An 18,033-nucleotide genomic window follows, 5' to 3' on the forward strand; every position below is an offset into this window, starting at 1 on the left:
TGCTCTGTAGGAAAGGGGACTGCAACTTGATTTGAAAAATGTTACTCATATTTATGAGCTAGGAAGTATGTTTGGTATGAGAAGTCTGAATATGAGAAAGTAATTGTGTTTTTAATTACTAGGTAGCACTGTGAAAGATATCCCCACAGATATGGGTCCCCAGCTGAGCCCAACTGACCTTAAAATATCAGCTGTGACCTCTAAGAGCATGCACTTGACCTGGAGTCCTCCTCTGAGACCACCAAAGAAATACCGGATTGTGTATTACCCATCGAAGGGTGGCACCCCCAAGGAGGTGAGGGGCCTTTTTGGCCATCCGAGGCTGCAGTGTCTTCCAGGCAGTGGCTGGGAGTTTAGGTAGATGAGTAGACAGAGAGACGAGGGTAGGAGTGCAGTTATCATAGGGCATCAGCGAAAACCAGAGATGAAATTAAACAAGCACTGAATGCATAAGTAAAAAAGCTGATAGGATGGCAAGACAGAGGAGGAAATGGGATAAACATCGTGTTTCTAGAACTACTGCAAACTATGTTAGTGCGGAGTTTTCTCTTGCACAGTGTTATCCCCTCCCTAAAGCATCTGTTTTGACTCAGGACATATGGAAATAGAGATTTGTCCAAGGACGCTGATTTGTGAAGGATATAAAAATTTGGAAAAGCAAATCCAAATACTTGATGGATTTCCCTTAATAATATACTTTAACTTTTGGTTAGGCCTGATGCGATAAGACAATTGGTCTTGATTAGATTTGTAGGTCCTTTCCAGCTGAACTGTTCCATTCATTTCAGAGCATGTTTAGGGGCTTGTGCTCGGTGTTTGTACAGATCCAATCCTTAGAGGACAGGCAAGTTTACAGCCTCCTATCTTCTCATTTTGGGGAGGGCAAGAGAGCCTCCCCAGAGGTACGAGCTGTCAGAAAATTCGGAGGGCAATCAGACTTCATGTTTCTGGGCACAGGTGTGCTGCAGAGAAACCATGCTAGCCAAGGAAGGCTGTTCTCTTGCTAGAGGGCAGCTGACACATCCCTGTCCTGACAGCCCTCCTTTGTGCTTTCAGGTGATTTTAGATGGAGCAGTCTCCTCTCTGAGGCTTTCCAACTTGACCTCGCACACGGAGTATCTGGTGTCGGTGTTTCCTATTTATGACACCGCTGTTGGGGATGGGCTGAGAGGCGTCACCTTCACACGTAGGTCGTGAGTAGGGAGGATCACTCCAACGCATGGTTGTGATGGGTGAGCAAAGCTCTCTTTGCAACCACCTCACTCTGGAGCCTGGCATTGTATTTCCCCTCCTCCCTCAAGTTCAGATGGTACATCTACAGCTATCTCCATCCTTGGAGATGTTCAGAGCTTGACTGGACAAGGCCCTGAGCATCCTTCTGTAATCTGGCCCTGCTTTGAGCAGCAGAGTTGGGCCAGAGACCTTCAGGGGTCCCTTTCCACCCCTCTGGTGTCATTCTGCACCACCATTCACCACCACTGTGCTCAGCTCACCCTGTCACGGCAGTAACACACCATGCTAAAAAAAGTCTTGCAACACCTTGCCCCTTTGCTATCGCTGGGCTGCAGATGAATTAACCCTATTCCTTGCAAAGCGATCATCCCACTGTGTTTGACATGGGATGGATGTCCACCAGTTTGCAGTAGCTGTTGCAAACCCAGCTCTCCTGTGGGGTTTGAGCTGTCTCAGACCTCACACACTGAAGTTGTCCTTTTCTTTTCCCCCAGTGCCTCTGTCTTCCCCCCGTTCCCTGCGCGTCTCTGAGCTGAGCCACAACAGTATGAGGCTGAGCTGGAAGGCAGCCCCAGGAGCCACGCAGTACCTGGTGCTCTGCTCTGCAGCCCCTGATGGAGCAGAGGACTATACGATGGAGGTAGGGCTCATGAGAATAACAATATTGGTTTTGCTCTGCCTGGACTCTTCTCAGTTGCTTTAGGCCAAAATGAAACCCTGCCTCTATGTGGGATTTAAGTAGTGACCATTTTATATAGAGCAGATCTGAAACACAGAAATCTTTGGGACTTCAGGGACAGAGCTCATATCTTTTCAGCTTCCAGAGTAATTTCTGTATCCTCAAGGCTATACAGAAATGCCTTTGTTTTGTTAATTTTCAATTAACATTTTAAAATATGTTAGGGCAATTTTCACTGACCTTCTGAGGGAGAACTATGACACCATATAAAAGCAAAACGGTGCTCAAAGAGTGGAAAATCCTTGAACACTTCTAAGGTCCCTTTGTCATGTTGCATTTTAATAAGTTGTCTGCAGTACCTGTACAAACGTGCATCACCTGTTTGACTCAGATTCCCCTCCTGATGGCACAGTAATAGCTGAAATTAAGGCTTGTACTCTGCTTTAAATGTACAATTGCATTTTTTAAAACTTTCAGAACATTTGAATAGAAAACAACATTTAAAATGTTATTTGAGCATATAGAACGTTTCTGCAGTTACCTACATATGGGATGTCTGATAAACCAACATTAAAATGTTCCTAGCCTTTTATAAATCTGTGCAGACTCCTGTAAGTCCCCAAGGTGGATTTCTGCAGCGAGCAGGCTGTGGCTGTGCTGTGTTAGCGGCAGGTGGCAGCAATCCAGCCGCTATCGCCCTGCTTGCAGCAGGCAGCTCTTCTGCAAGCCTGGCTTTCCAGGCCCTCAAGGAAAATGGGATTCTCATCTCTCACTTAAAACCTCAACTTCTTTGCTCCACTTCCATCCTCTCTCACTGTGTGTGACTCAGGGATGTTGGTACCTCAGCGTCCTCTGGGCTGTGCTCTGTCCTGGGGGGGGTGTCACTGCAGAATGTCTACAGAGAGATCTATGCTAGCTTCCTGCTATGTTGCCTTCCTTCTGGGGGAGACTTTCACTAAGAATAGGGGTTTGTGATACTCCAAGCTTAATATTTTCAGTGATGAAAGCTGCTCCGCTTTCTACTTTCCAGTTCATTCTGATTTAGTGAATTTCCCAGGAAAATCACAGTGAGATTTTTCCTTAGAAGCAATGAATCACTTTCCGCTCACTGCAGATAACTCGAGATCCACCCAAAACAATAACACCTCTGTATAAGACACTGATACCTCTGCAGACCATGGTGGGAGAAAGTGATGTGAACCCCAGATGTGCTTGGTGTCTCTTGGGAAGGGAAGCAGAGATGCCCTGAGCACTGTGAAGCACCCGTCTGAGTGTGCAGGTGTCACTAGTGATACAAACGGGACCTTGGCCTGTGCCTCTGTAAGGTTTTGCTCTGCTGATGGTATCAGAGGGTGCCCCAGAACTGAAGGGTGCCCCAAGGCGGCTCTCTGTTGGCAGGTGAAGGTGGCCCAGCCTGAGGTCCTGCTGGATGGGCTGTCACCCAGCACGGAGTACTCTGTTGCTGTGTATGCGATGTATGGGGAAGATGCAAGCGATCCTGCCAGCATCCAGGAAACCACCTGTAAGTTTAAGCTGTTATTAAATTGTTCAAGCAGGATAAATTTGTTAGATGAGGTGCTTCTCGTATTGGGCATGTGGCTTGTATGTAAACCCTGCCTTATATTAAGCGAATATCAGTCCCTGCGGGGACCTTTAATCCCTTGGTGAGCTGTGAAAAGGAGTGATTTTCCCCTGGTAAAAGAGGACTCCTGAAAGAGCTGTTCCCTGAGGTCTTTTTCTGGGGGGGAGAAAAGGGAAATTACTTGGTTGTTTCTCCACCTAAAGCCCAGGTAGCCTTTCACGACACCCCAGAGGCACCTACGGCAGTGACATGAAAACAATATTTTCCTCCGTGGTGAAAGAGTTTTTTAGTTCAAGGTGGAGTCCTCTAAGCGCAGCAGGAGGCAACCAGCGGGGTTGCCTTCGTGCAGCCTTTGAAACCCTGGGGTGCCGTCACCAACTGTTGTTGCAGTGCCCTTGAGTCCCCCCCGATACCTGAGCTTCTCCGAGCTCAGCCATGCATCCGTCCGCGTCAGCTGGGAGGCAGCGTCTCGGGCGGTGAAGGCCCACCACGTCACCTACGAGGCGAGCGGAGGGAGCAACACTGGGGAGGTGAGTCCCTGAGGTGGGAGGCCAGACACTGCCCTCTTCTCAGGGAGCACTGTCTGCTGGCAGGATTTTAACTCTGAAATGGGTGTTTTTGAGGCAGTTGCCAGCTGTGTGCCCTCTGCAGCCTCCTCCATGCTTCTCTCCTAACTCCTCCTCCTCCTCCTTCACAGGTCGAGGTTCCTGGCACTGCAACATCCACAGTCCTGAGGCCTTTGTCCTCCCTTACCCAGTACTTCATTAGTGTCAGGTCCACATATGATGAAGGCGACTCCTTTCCGATTACCGGCAACATTACCACCTGTAAGCAGGGAATGGAAGTGGTTTTTGTCCTTGTGTGGGACATACAGAAGGAAATGGTTTTTGTCCTTGTGGTAAAAGATGGCAAAATTGGCTAGCGAGTGTGTGTAAACTGGGATGTTTTGAAGACTTGGTCCCAGCATGTTATGACCCAAAGCCTTGCACAAAACCCAAATGTCTGTTATTCTTTGTGTGGTACATGCCCAGCTCTGTTTAAAATGGAGCAGAAGGAATAAAAGGAGGAAGCAAATAAGGAAAAAGCACTGTGTATTGCTAACCTCCATGTCCTTGGGAGCCTTCTCCTCTTTACAGTACCAGAGCGACACATGTCCTCTCCACAAATGAAATAATCCTCCTTAATTAGGGCTTTAAAAGTGATTTACCCTCTCTGTCCTGATGGCTGTTGTCATTTGGGTCTGAAGAAGTGAGACAGGCTGGGTTCGGACATCTGCTTGGTTGGTGTGTTGCTCCCCAACCATCTGCTCCCCACCTTGGCTCTGATGAGGCGCTGTCAGCGCTTCAGCTCCATTTCCTTCTGAATCCCTCAGTAAAGGTCCCCCTGCCGCGGGCGCTGAAGGTGACCGAGCTCTCTGGGAACAGCCTCCGGCTGCAGTGGGAAGCCGTCGCTGCCTCCGACGTGGTTGTCTATCAGATCAAATGGAGCACAGCCGGTGGGGAGAAGCCTCAGGAGGTACGGACCTGCGCACAGCTGGGGAGGATGGACTGGATTTGGGTCTGCTTGATGGCTCTGCGCTCACCTGCAGGAGTGTCAGGGAGAGATGCAAATCTTTTCGGGTTAATGGGCTCAGGAAATTCAGCAGATCACCACCACTGCCTATGCAGTAAAGACAGGGTCTCGCCTGGGCCCGGCTCTGTGCGGTGCAGTTGTCACCTTGAGTGCTGGAAGCAGGAGGGACAGCAGGGTGGCAGGGTTGGAGTCCTCCAGGCTCTTTGAAGATTGCAGAATTGTTCTGGAAAAAACCTCAAGGATGAAATTCAATAGGGACAAGCAGAAAGTATTAAGCTTAGACAGGAATAATTAACTACAGGTATACAGGATGTCGAATAAATCGCTAAGAAGCAATTCTGTAGAAAAAGATCTGGGGTTGCAGAAAATCACCAGCCCACAATGTCAAGTTGTTGTGGAGAAGACAAAGATAATACTCAAGTATTTATAGGGGTGTGATAAGCAGTGACTGCTTTTGGGATACTGCTCCTCAAGAAGGATGAGGTCCAACTGAGGAGCTTATGGAGGAAAATGACCAGGTCCAGAGCTTATGCAGCAGGGGAGGGGATGAACCAGGTGGCCTCTTTCATCTCAAGCCCTTATTTTCAGTATGAGTGCAAACAGCAGTTGAAGTGGATCAAATATGCATGAGTCTCCCATAAAAGGCTTCACATTTGGGCTGGAATAGGGGTATACTGGTACTTGTGTCCCCAACACAGCTAAAAGATGGAAGCTGAGCAGATGGATTTTGTGCTCGTGGCAGGTTGACTATCTTGTATCAGAGCACTGTGCTGTGGTACTGATATAGCTGTTAAATATAACTGGCCAGCAATGCATGGGCATCTACCCTGCATTAATTCAGGCTGGAACTTTGCCTTTGCTTAGATTTGTACAACCCACAAGAGTTGACTTTGTCCCCCAAAGCCCTGTGCTAACTCATTTGTGCCTACAGGCAGTCTGTGAGCCAGACCTTCAGGTGGTATGAACTAGACTGGGGAAGCCTGGGGATTCAAATGACTCATTTCTTGCCCTGCTGTAGCTCTCCATCGCTGGAAATGTGGCAACTGCCATCCTGCCAGGCTTGCGGAAGAACACAGACTACAAAATATCCATCTGGGCCTACTACAAAGATGGTGCTCGAAGTGACACGGTTTCTGTTCAGCACAGGACCAGTAAGTGATCAGTGCTTGGTATCCACAGCCCGGGGATAACAACGAGGGCATGGGATGCCTCAGATCCAAGCACAGACCGTCAGCTCAGGTCTGTTCTTCTGCAGCTCTTAAAACCCAAACCTGAATGTCTAAAAGTGGCTAGAGATATTTGGGTTCCCATCTTAGCATTCTGAATTTCTCCTGAGGAAAAATAGGCTGGGCAAGCATGAGCTGGCTGATGCATTACTTTCCCCTTCTGTATCGTGTATTGATGCAAATGCATTGGCTTTCTGTAGGGTGCTCAGCTGAATGTGCTGCCATGCTGCCTAATGAATGTTTCCTGTTAGTAAAATATTGTCTGCTAAGGAGGGTGAGGATTTCTTTAACTACATCGTTGCTGAGCTGTGCATCATCTGAGGGCACTTAAAGAATGAGAGAGAATCCTGCAGGCAGACTCTGCATGGAAGCATTATCTAAATCTCACTTTGTACAGGCTGGATATGAGGGTTAAAAAGTGGTGTTCCCAGAGGTCCTCTTAATTAATATTGCCAGTATAATGGCTTTGTTGGCAGTGAATGGAACACAATTCATTCAGCAGCAGCAGTTCTCTCCTTCATCTCTCGGCTCTCAACCTCTTTTGCAGAATAAAGTCTTTTAGCCTGGTGTTGAGCTGATGAAGCTCAGAGTAAATGGCAATACTGGAATAAGAAGCTCAGGTTTTATTAACAATGAATAACAATAGCATTTGTTTACAGAAAGCTAACCTCAGGCAAGTACCTGGGAGCTGCATGTCAACAAGAAAAAAATAATAATGAAAGCATCCCACAGCTCTATAAGAAAAAAGGGAATATTAGAGCTGTTTAGAGGCTTCAGAAAAGTGAATGACTATTTTAAAGCATAAATTGCAAAATGTTAAAGGAGCTGCCTCAATCCACTGCAAATGCCATGTGATGGTGCTCTTCTAAGAGTATTTGGGCAAGCAGTCCTTGCTTGGACCCAAGAGCGAGCAGCCCAGGATTCCTCCTGTGGAGGAGCAGGATGCAGAGGCTCAGGAGGCAAGTGAAAGCGCAGATGGTGTCCTCTGTGCCAGAGATGCTTCCTTCCTCCTGGGCAGCTTCAGGAGCTGACCTTTCCCCTGGCTGTCAGATCCATGCCGTCAGATTCTGCAGGGCCTGGGGGCTTTCCAGAATAAACCCGACTTGGAAGAGTTTACTTAACTTTCCTTTTGTTCACTTAAACAGAGCCTTCACTTACGTCAGCTGAATGAAATAGCCAATGCAGACAGCAAAGATGCAGAGGTATAGCACAGCACTAATAATAGCACTGTTGAAGTGACTTTTCCTCCCACACTTGTTTTCTTCCCTGCTTTACCTTGTGGTGATGCACAGCAACAGCCTCCAGCCTGATTCAGCTCCCAGCAAAACTTGGTTCAGCTTCAGGAAAAGTAGGCTCATTTTGTCCAGAAAAAGGGAAGGAGGATCAATGAAGATGCAAATAATCTTCGTTCAACATGTGCTCTAAGGTCACCTCAGACTTTGCTGGGTGGGCAGAAGAGCTTGTTTGCACTGCAGGTAAAACTGCAGAATAGAAACTTCATAGCCTGGGTGTGTGTCCTTGGCTGTCTTTAGGCCTCACCCATCATTTTTAGTCTCTTCTGGAGGAAAAAAAAAAAAGCTGCTTTTTCTCTTTCCAAGACTTCTTTGTCTTCATATCAGTGTGGGTTTAAGGCCAGAGATTTATACACACCAAGAAACTGCTTGGAAACAAACTCCTGGAGTAGGTGACCCCATGCTCTCGAGTCCCGTGTTTGAGCAGCAGATGGATTTAACCCCCTCTGTCTTTCCCTTACTGACCCCCAGCCCCTGCCCAGAGAAATCCCTCCAGCATAATAGCCTCTGTTGCCAGGTCCAGTGTGCTACACACCGGGACCCCAGGGAAAGAAATGCATTTACGTAATTAAAAGCTGCTCAGCTTTCATCTCTGGCAAACCCTGTTCTTGATGACCGTGTCTCAGCCCATCACCCATTTGGGATACATCCACACATCATGGTGCAGGGCCAGGAAAAGGGGAGTAGCTCAGGCTTTGTACCCTCCCCAAGGCTGTGGGTGGTGGTGTGTGAGAAGTGCTAGGCAAAAGTGCTGTGTGCTGGATGCTTTGTGTATTTTTTTATTTTTTTTAGAATGATTTTAAAACAAAGGAAAAGCTGAGAAATAGTAGAAATGATGATACGTGAGCTTTGATCCAGGCTTAACCAGCAATCAAGCTATTTTTACACTGTTTCCAGATCTTTGCTGAAATGGTCTTTGTGGAGCGTATTCTTTGGTGTTGGTCCATGATACATACAAAGGATCTCTTTTCCTCATGTTTCCAGAACTCTTCTCCCCATCAAAGATTTATTTATTTATATTCTTTTTCTGGTCCTAGGCTTTGAATTTCTGAATGCCTGAGCTGTACCATGTTGTACTCAGGCAATCCTCATCCCTCCAGGCTCTGTTTCCTCCCCTGCCTGATCCCTGAGGTGACTGCTTCTGCTTCAAGCCCTGGTCAGCAGCAGAGCACAGAATCATTCAGGAAGGGGCCTGGAAGCATGTGGGGCTGACCCCATTTACATGCATCGCTACCAGACTTTCATGCTGCTCACCTTTAATCCCCTGCAGATTCCCGGAGCCCACCCACCAACCTCTTCATCGACTCCGAGAGCCCCACCAGCCTCCAGGTCCATTGGAAGCCCCCCGAGGGCCGTGTACAGCACTACAAAATCACCTACAGCCCCGTTTCTGATACCGGCGCCCAGCAAACAGTAAGACTCCAGCTCCTTTGCAGGGGACAGGCACCAGAGCAGAGGGACATGGGGACAATTTCACACCCAAGGGAGCCCTGCTCACTCCAGTAGGATGTGCCCTAAGGATAAGTGGTTTGCAGGAGTACAAACCCAAATCTCTTCCCTTTAATTGCTGGCATGTTGTTTTGTGAAGAAGACTTCCAGGCTTCGTAGTGATTGTGTTATTTTTTGTCCATCAAAACTGCTAATAACACGGCTTTCTCCACATGGACCGGGGGGGGGTGGGGGTGGGGGTGCGGAATTCTCTGAGTGTTAAAGGATAAGTCTAGTGCCCCTCTCACTTGGGGATGTTATACATGAACCTTTTAAAATGTACGTTTGCTACTCTGACCCAGACAGGTTACCATGTTATAAGGATCTTTTGACCCATCTGCAGGGGGAGTATTGGGGTATTTACACAGGAAAATGCTCTTCCCACGGACACGACTGGTCTGATGGCAATGCATAGTCAAGCTTCTTTGTTTTACTTTTACCATTGCCTGAACAAAGTGGGGATGATGCCCTGAGCATGTCTGTTCTAGGACTCACTGCTAGAAACCCTCAGTGTAATCCCAGGGTGTGAATAAGTTATAATGGGAAGCCGGCCCAAATGCTGAGCTCTTTTTTCCACTCTATTGTAGATCATGGCTTCTGGGAAAAGCAGCAGCGTGACCTTGCAGTCGCTGCTGCCTGACCGAGCCTACAAGGTGATCGTTTCGGCTGTCCACTACACAGGAGAGAGCGAGAGCACGTCTGCAACGGGTCGGACAGGTGAGTGAACCCATCAACATGTGCATCTTCATTGCCTTTCTTCCATCAGACCTGAGGTAATCTCTACAGGGACAGCAATGTCCTCACACTGGGCTGTGGTTAGGGCCAGGGTTTTGCTCAGCAGGGCACACTGCTAACCTGGAAAAGGGAAAATCCTGCCCCAGTTTCTGCTCTCCTCCCATGCTTTATTTGTAATTCAGGGATGAGCGAGAAGGGCTGGTGGCCATGCAGATCCTGAGCCAAGCGTCACGGTTCTGAACAACAGAGCTCATGTGTACGTTGCTTTCTCTTTCAGCTCCTGTGATGTCTAAACTGCCTTCAATACGAGGATTCGTCCCATCTAAAACAGAGGGTAAATCACCTATAAAGGCTGGCTTTGCTATTTTATTTATTTATTTATTTTCCTGGAACACATCACACAGCATGGGTCCTTCAGGACAGGCAGGAGCTGGTATGGCACTTCTTGACAGACACCCCTGGGGACTGTGAATCAGTCCAAGGAGAGATTGGAACCACATAACCTTAAAAGCAGGCTCACCCAGTAAAGAAACTGATAGAGTATTCAAAGGATTTCTGCACGACTTGACCAAAATGGAGCAAGGAGAATGATGACATGTTTTAAATTAAAGTTCCTTGTGAAGTCCCTTATTAAATTTAATGAGCATATGTTCTCCTCGTTGATATAAAGCAAACTATGAAGTGGACTAGTTGTTGAATTAACAAGGTTATAAAAAGCTCTTAAGAAGGAAATATTGGAATACAGATATTGTGGCATTAATGCTTTTTCCTGTCTACTTGAAATGATTCTAAACAAAACCACAGCTTTAAAATTTACTGAGGGAAGCCAAGAAGGGAGAATGAAGCAGATTAGATGAGTAAATTTTAGTTTGTACCCAACAAAGAAAATATCAGACTTGGTTTTCAAGTGGCTTATTGAGGAACTGTGCAGGTGTTCAGATCACAGAGGAAAATGCTGTGAACTTTCAAGTAGAAAACAATTATCCCCTAATGTTGGTGTAGAATTTATTATAGCATGCATAGCTATGATCACTGAAAAGACCACAGGAGAAATACTAAATTGTGTAATTTATAACATAATTACTCTTTGAAGAAGTGGAGATGATATGTAATAATTTTGGCAAGTATGTTGGATGTGCAGTAAAAGACTCAAACATTGATATATAACCAAGTTACTGAGAGAAATAGTCTGACATGGTGCAGGAGTGGATGATTGTTGTACAGTGACTGCATTTGGCTGGGATTTGGGGAGAAAAACAAAAAACAAAGAGAACAACAAGACAGCAGGAATCCTAGGCTGGGAGTCAAGGAAAAATCTTCAAAGCAGAAGTGCACGCTGTCAGTGCCAGGGTTCCTTTACCCTGACTCTGATACGCTTTTTCTGAGCCGAGCATTGCCAGATCAAAGAGCTGTGAGCAACCCAAGTGCTGGAGGGAGGTGAAGACCCCCAGGGCACCAGCGAGATGGACACTGGGGTCTGGGCAAGGGTCAGAAGGAGCTCCCTGACCCCCAGGCAAGGCAGTCAGATACCTGGTGAATGGGCAAGACCACAACCTGTTTATATGAGTTTGGAGGGAAACTTATTTTCTTCACCTTGCTTCAATTCTGAGCAATGGTTTGCATTTGGAAAGCTGTTTGGTTTCTGTAAGGGGGAGGAAAAGAGCAGATGTGTGGCTTGTAGACCTGGGATCGTCCTGCATGCAGGACATTGCTCCACAACCAGGGGTTGTTCAAGTTCAAACAGGTTGTTTTGAGGCTTAAGCTTCAGTAACTGATTTCTTAATGTTTCTGTAGATCCCTTTTAATAGATTTATACTCAATTCTATAGGAATTATGTTACATGTATGTAAACCTATGTGTTTGGTCAGATAATGGAGGTCTTGGGATCTTGTTAGCCTTTGTGTTTTAACTCTTGGATTCAGCAGTCCCATGACCATCAAAGTCATTGCTTTATTTTCCCTTTCTTTTTGTGTATGACTTGATTATGAATAATCACATTGAACCTCCAGTGGACTTAGGAAGCTCATGTGCCATGGGGAGGATGGGACACCACCTTTACATTTTTAGATCTTTTAAACAAAATTAGTTATGGACAATTGGAAGCCTTGCATTTCTGATTAGGTGTGAAATGACATGGATGTAAAAATAGCAATATAAAGGTTATAATGAAGCCTCAGTATAATGATCTGCTAGATTCTATTATACAGATGGCCTAGAAAATCACTTATGAAATAACCCATCTTGTCAAGTGTCCTTGATTTTTCAGGGATGTTTCTCATTTTGCATCAAGCATTCCCTTTGTCCCAGCTCCATCTGGCATCCATGGCCTGGGATTTAAATGGCAGCAGATAACTGAAAGTAGCATTCGTGCACTGGTTTCTAAAACGCTCCCTTACCCGAACCATTTATGTGGAGAGTGCTCGTAACCGTGGTGCCTCACGTTACAGCCTGTTTTCCCCAGCATCCTCAGATTTTGCTTTCTGTGGCATATTAGAGGATTTACCAAGTGAGTTTCTGAAAGGGGACCTGCAAAACTTTGCCAGAACTCTTCATGTTTCTCAAGCATGAAGAAGAGCAAAAAACTTGGCATACTATAAGGATCCATGTAATTGGAGTGTGCGACGACACAAAGCCATGTCTTATACCATGTCAAAGTGCATGTGCAGCACTGCGTCTTTCCTCCCTTCCTGGCTATTATTAAAGCAAACAAACAGAAAGCAGGTTGATGCTTGAATTTTTACTAAGTGTATTTTGAATTTCAGGTATAAAATTTGGAACTGAAGATATGTTTCTTTATTTTACAGCATCGCTAATATGCGTGTTTAAGTAAAAGAACTATTAAAAAAATGTGTTTTGATGTCTGTTTTTAAAAAGAAGCTTGCAGAACATAATGCTCCCTTTTATTTCATATTGCAAGGTGCTAGGTGTTTTAGTCAAAAGAAAGTGATCACGAAGATGTTTGATGATGAAAGACAATCTTTTTATTTGTTGTGATGGACAAGGCAAGGAAGAACCTTTATGTCTGCATAAACATAAACTTTGTACCTGTCTCCATATATATATATATATATATATATATATAAAAATATATATGAAGGTTCAAGACCAGACTGTAAATTAAGTTGTGTAATATTATAACATTCACTGTTTTTTGCTGTGTTTTCCATTGCTCAGCCCAGAGGAATTGTTTGTTTTGCTTTAGTAATCCCCTACTATCTTTTTTTCCCTAATTTTTTTTCCCTTTTATTTTCTTCCCACAGCCTGCCCCACCATCAGCTCTGCTGCGGGTTCCATACGAGGTACGGTATCACACCAAGCCTACATGGTGCTGGGCTGTGAGGGTGCAAACAATATCTGGTCTTGCTTTTTGAGAAATAGGCAATAGCTAGTCGGGGAGGGGGGGGAATGGTTTTCCTGCCCTGAGGGAAAGGGGAGAAGTCTGAGAACGAAACAGGAAAACAGCCTTTATCAGGTAAGACCTGAGACCCTTCAAATGGTGACAGTGAAGACCACTTTTCAAGCTGAGGGCCAGGAAAGAGAAAGATACTGCCCCAGGCTGAATGGCTGGATTATATTTATAGAATATGGAAGATGTGGGTTAAATTGCTGCTCTGCCAGGGACTTGACCTTTGTTCTCATCTGCATCCAGGGTGATTGCTCTTCCCATCAGGGTTTGGCTATTATTTCATGAGTCTGTCTTTCCTGCTCAAACAATCTGGCTATATATGAATAATTATTATTCATTGGGTGCAAGACAGAATTAATGTGTTGCTTAAGGCTTGTACCTGAGGCATGGGACAGCCTGCTCATTTCCTTGCTCTAGTGAACACACAAAGTTAAATGTGTGCAGTGGGGTGGGACCAAAAGGGGTAGAGAGCAAAAAGAAATTGCCGAAATCATTACATGGCAGATTCACAATATATTAATATGGTTATGTTGCAATATGATTATAATTGTGAATTGAGTTTTGTTTTGCATCTTTACACTACTGTGTTTCATGCATGTTTTAATGCAACTCTAGTGCCGTGAGACCTGTATCAGAAATAAATGGCTCAAGTTTATTTATTTTAGAAAACACCCTAGTAATATTATGGGGAAAAAAGCGCCCCCTGGACCAACTTCCAAAAACAAAATAACTCAAACCAAGCAACTGCAGGTGACAGTAAATAGAGGAAGGGTGAGGGAATCCAGACTGAAAAGCTCACATTGTAATGAAGTTGTAGCCCTTCCATTTGCTAGAGAATGAGCTATCTCCTTCATCCCACCCTGCTGCAAACTCAGATAAACTAAAAAAAGAATCCCAATTGCAAGATCTTGTCTTACAGAACAGAAAACTGAAATGAGAAAATGACTCAGAGCTTTAATGATGAGCCAGGGAAGTGAGATGAAGCTGCTTGAGCTGGAGAGCCAATGTCAGAGATGTCAGGGGAGAACCTCTGTAGGCTGCATAAGGCAGGTCACCCCTGGGTGCCTCATGAAAATAGAGAAATGGAAATGCTCATATTTTAAAGTTCTTTCCCTTTTTCTGTGACTCTTACATATACAGCATTTCGGAGCAGAAATAATTCTCTCTTCCTGCCAGCAATTACTGGACTGGTTCCATGTCTTCTGGAGATAATATTTTTGCATCTATTTGAAATGGAGAATTTTTTTTTAGAGTAATTTCTAACTTGTTTTTCGTTCGGGAGATTTGAAAACAAAATTGTGGCAGTCTCCGTCTTTAGTACATCCTTCTCCAAGAGGCAATTACAGCAAATGTATGCAGAGGGTACAGACACAAACTGTTTTCCTTGGCTGCCACTTGTGGAACATGCTCCAGGTTTCTAGTGAGTCTGTTCAGCCTTGCTGATGTCTGCTGCTGTGGCCTTTTCTCCTGTTGCTCCATGCTAGCCAGAAGCTCATTCTACCTGCTCTACCATCACGCTTTTTTTTGGCCACTCTTCTCTAACCACTTATTTTTCCGCTTTTCTTTCTGTTCCAGGGTTTGATATGATGGAAGTGTTTGGCTTAGTAGAGAAGGAATATTCCTCCGTTAAAGGCGTAGCCATGGAGCCATTCATATTCAGCGGATCCCGCACCTTCACGCTGTTCAGGGACACTCAGCTCACCCAGAGGACCAGGTGGGAGCAGAGCTGCAACCAGCATTGTGCTTGCTGTTGGGTTCATGCATACATATTAGCTGTGCTCACGGCAAGGGGAGATCACTGATCTGTGTATGAATGATGAAGCCCCACCGGCAACTTCAAAATTAAATTGTAAAGATGATGAGCTAAACTTTTCATTGTCTGAAAAGAATGTCAGATGTTTCTCCTCAATACATGAAGAAATTAACCTTGGACTTGCCTCAAGATGGGTATGGGATACATCCTGCAGACGTTAAGAGGACACAACGTGGGTATTCATTATTCATTTTTGTGCAGCCAAAAATTTTCACATGTGGAGGGTTTTCTGTTTTACAGAATCACTTATTTTGCAGTGTTAGTTGCTGCGATGGACATAAGGCTTGTGTCATGTACAGGCACTGCACAGTTCTTTAGGCATTCTGCCCAGAGCCACGCACACTTCAATGATGGCATTTTGAGGTCAAGTTTTCATCTTCAGTCCCTCCTCCCAGCATCTCTGATTTGCAGACAGAGCTTTGCTTTAGAAGATATTTGTCTCCTGGCTGCTCTCAGTAGCTTGATCTTTACTGATGAGAAGGAATAACCACCGAGGGTTGTGGCTTGACCCTGTTTGCTGTGTACGAGGGTTCTCGGCAGGGTCCCAGGGGCCAGGCAGCTCCCATGACCTCACTCATTTTTAATGATAATAAATCAGGAATGATCTGACTCTTGACATTCAGTGCTACTTTGTTTAAAGCCTAATTACTGAGGCACTGGCTCAGCCTAATCTTAGTTAAAGAAGCAAAGCTTCTTAGAGTACACAGAATGGGGGAGATTCAGAGAGCTCTTTAGTGTAAATACTTGGAAAATCATGGGCAAATGCTTTTCTTCAGCTAGTACGTATGCCTCTCCAAGGATATTACACCGTCAGAAGCAGAGGGAGAATAAGAAGCTGACATTACTTATGAATCAGTCCTGAAAAGATGCTTGATGAGTTCTGTATATGCCCATGCAAATGCATCTTGTTTCAGATTACAGATGTATTTCAGGCATAACCAATCTGACCTTCTTCGCCTCCCTGCATCCTCCCCCTGCAGTTCTGCCCAGTGCTCCCTGACGAGCTTGGCAGCGGCTGCAGACGAAGCCAGGCCCTGCCAGCAGCTGCTGATGGGCTTTGCTGCATGCTCAGAAGTTCCAGAGCTGAGCCCAAATTTTGCAGCTGGGACATGGGGAGCAGACAGCTCTTTCTGGGGGCTCTGTGCTTATCCTTCCAGGGCATTTCTATTGATTCCTGATCAGACTTAAAATTTTACCCCATGGTACGCAATAACCCTTCTTCCTTCATTTTGAAGAGGATGCTTGGGCAAGAGTTTTGGAGCTTGACAGGTTGTCTGATCTCTTGTAAGCTCTATTTTGACAGGCATTAGATCTGCACTTGCTGTGTCTTTGGCGCTCTCTGGGGCAGCTCTGGCAGTGATGGACTGACACCGACTGCTCCACCTGGGTCTCCCCGTGGCACCAGGGGAAGCACCTCGAGGACCTCACATCGTGTGCTCAGCACTCAGCTCACGCTTTGACAGCCTGAGAGGGGTGCACAAAATAGGGCCAGGCTCTCTTGTGGCATATCACGTTCCAGTCCCATGGCTGAAGCTTTTCCAAGCTGTCCAAAGAAACGTGACAGGTGAACCCTGTCTGAAGGATGTTGTCTGCTGGCTTTTACTGCTTTATGCAACTGATGTTTCCTTGGCTTGTCTCATTTCAGTGACATCCACCTCTTTGCAATCCCACCTGAGCACACCATCAGCTTCCTCCTGCGCCTCCTGCCCGAGACCCCCAAGGAGCCATTTGCCGTGTGGCAAATAACAGACGAGGACTTCCAGCCCCTCCTCGGTGTTAACCTTGACCGTAAGGTTTCATGTTGAATACGTTAACTCCAGGTATTTGCATATGTTTCTGCAGGCAGCAGAACTCGTTTGGGTATTCACTTGGATATTTGTGGGGGTTACGGTTTATTTATTTATTTATTTATTTTTATTTTTTTATACAGCAGCAGTTTTCAGGAAGCTTCGTTGTTGCTGTCAACATCACATTTTAAATGCTTCCCTGTGCAATTAAAAGCTGTATTTTCATTTTTATTCTACTTGTAATATATTCTTTATTTTTACCTGTTATCTTTATTTTCCATTGTTTAGAAATATTTGATTATAACACATGAAGTCTTTCACAATGTTTAAGCTTATTTACTTATTTATTTTTCAGTATGTCGGTGAAATCAAATTCTCTTTTAATTCTAAGTTGTTATTTGTCCTATTTTCCCTGTAGCCAGTAAGAAATCCTTGACCTATTTCAACCATGACTACAAGGCTGACTTGCAGGAAGTCTCCTTTGACCAACAGGAAGTGAAGAAGATATTCTATGGGAGCTTTCATAAGGTCCTTATCAAAAAAGGGAGAAATGTAGCTCACTATCTCATTCCTGTCTGAGAGTATTTTGCCATCAATGTGTATTGTGCAAAGTGAGGAGTGATTATAAGTGCTTTGCATCCAGATTGCTAGGGAACCAGCAAACCTATCTGATGTGCTGAAGTTTATGATGGTAAAGAGTTTAGGTTCATCCCATGTGCAAAATGCAATTTTATTGATTGCTTCTTAAAATGCATTGCACATTGACTCATTTTTTAAATGCTAATGGGGATGGGTTAATTATAGCCACACAAAATGGCCATCATTTTTATATGCAATATATGGTAATAACATGAAATGGCATAGGAATAAAATACACAGTGCGTATATTAAATTAATTCCTTGTAAAAGACATACATTTGCCATTTTGGTACTTACTTATATAGCACGTATTTTCATATATGTGCTTTACCAAGGAATCTGTGGAAGAGGTGTCAGAAATGCCTGAGAGGGGGCAGCCAGGGACAGTTTGAGAGCCAAAGGCAGTGATGAGCTCTGTCCAGAGGCAGGAGGGAATGAAGGGTGCTCACAGCACCTGCAGGTGTATGCTATTTTCAGGTTCATTGGCCACAAAATGTTTATTGTCTCTGCAGATGCTTCCTTTCTCCTAGTCTAGTGCCCATCCACCAGGGCTGCCTGTTGAAGAGGCTGTGACTTCCCAT

At 45.1% G+C, this 18,033-nt stretch overlaps 1 protein-coding gene across 3 annotated transcripts in view; it reads left to right on the plus strand.

Moving 5' to 3' along the window:
* COL20A1 (collagen type XX alpha 1 chain) overlaps positions 1-18,033 on the plus strand; it is a 45,400-nt gene that overhangs the window by 14,020 nt on the left and 13,347 nt on the right. For 2 of the 3 annotated variants that reach the window (XM_040575920.1, XM_040575918.1), the window contains exons 11-25: positions 123-295; positions 1,057-1,186; positions 1,728-1,873; positions 3,311-3,434; positions 3,885-4,024; positions 4,192-4,321; positions 4,867-5,009; positions 6,085-6,217; positions 8,855-8,997; positions 9,660-9,789; positions 10,085-10,141; positions 13,068-13,106; positions 14,789-14,927; positions 16,672-16,814; positions 17,232-17,341. In XM_040575920.1, coding sequence (XP_040431854.1) covers positions 123-295; positions 1,057-1,186; positions 1,728-1,873; positions 3,311-3,434; positions 3,885-4,024; positions 4,192-4,321; positions 4,867-5,009; positions 6,085-6,217; positions 8,855-8,997; positions 9,660-9,789; positions 10,085-10,141; positions 13,068-13,106; positions 14,789-14,927; positions 16,672-16,814; positions 17,232-17,341 — 1,880 coding nt within the window. The remainder of the gene's footprint in view (positions 1-122; positions 296-1,056; positions 1,187-1,727; positions 1,874-3,310; positions 3,435-3,884; positions 4,025-4,191; positions 4,322-4,866; positions 5,010-6,084; positions 6,218-8,854; positions 8,998-9,659; positions 9,790-10,084; positions 10,142-13,067; positions 13,107-14,788; positions 14,928-16,671; positions 16,815-17,231; positions 17,342-18,033) is intronic. The other variant, XM_040575919.1, reaches the window with a different exon arrangement.

This window comes from Cygnus olor, chromosome 16, assembly GCF_009769625.2.
Source record: "Cygnus olor isolate bCygOlo1 chromosome 16, bCygOlo1.pri.v2, whole genome shotgun sequence".
Lineage (NCBI taxonomy): Eukaryota > Metazoa > Chordata > Aves > Anseriformes > Anatidae > Cygnus > Cygnus olor.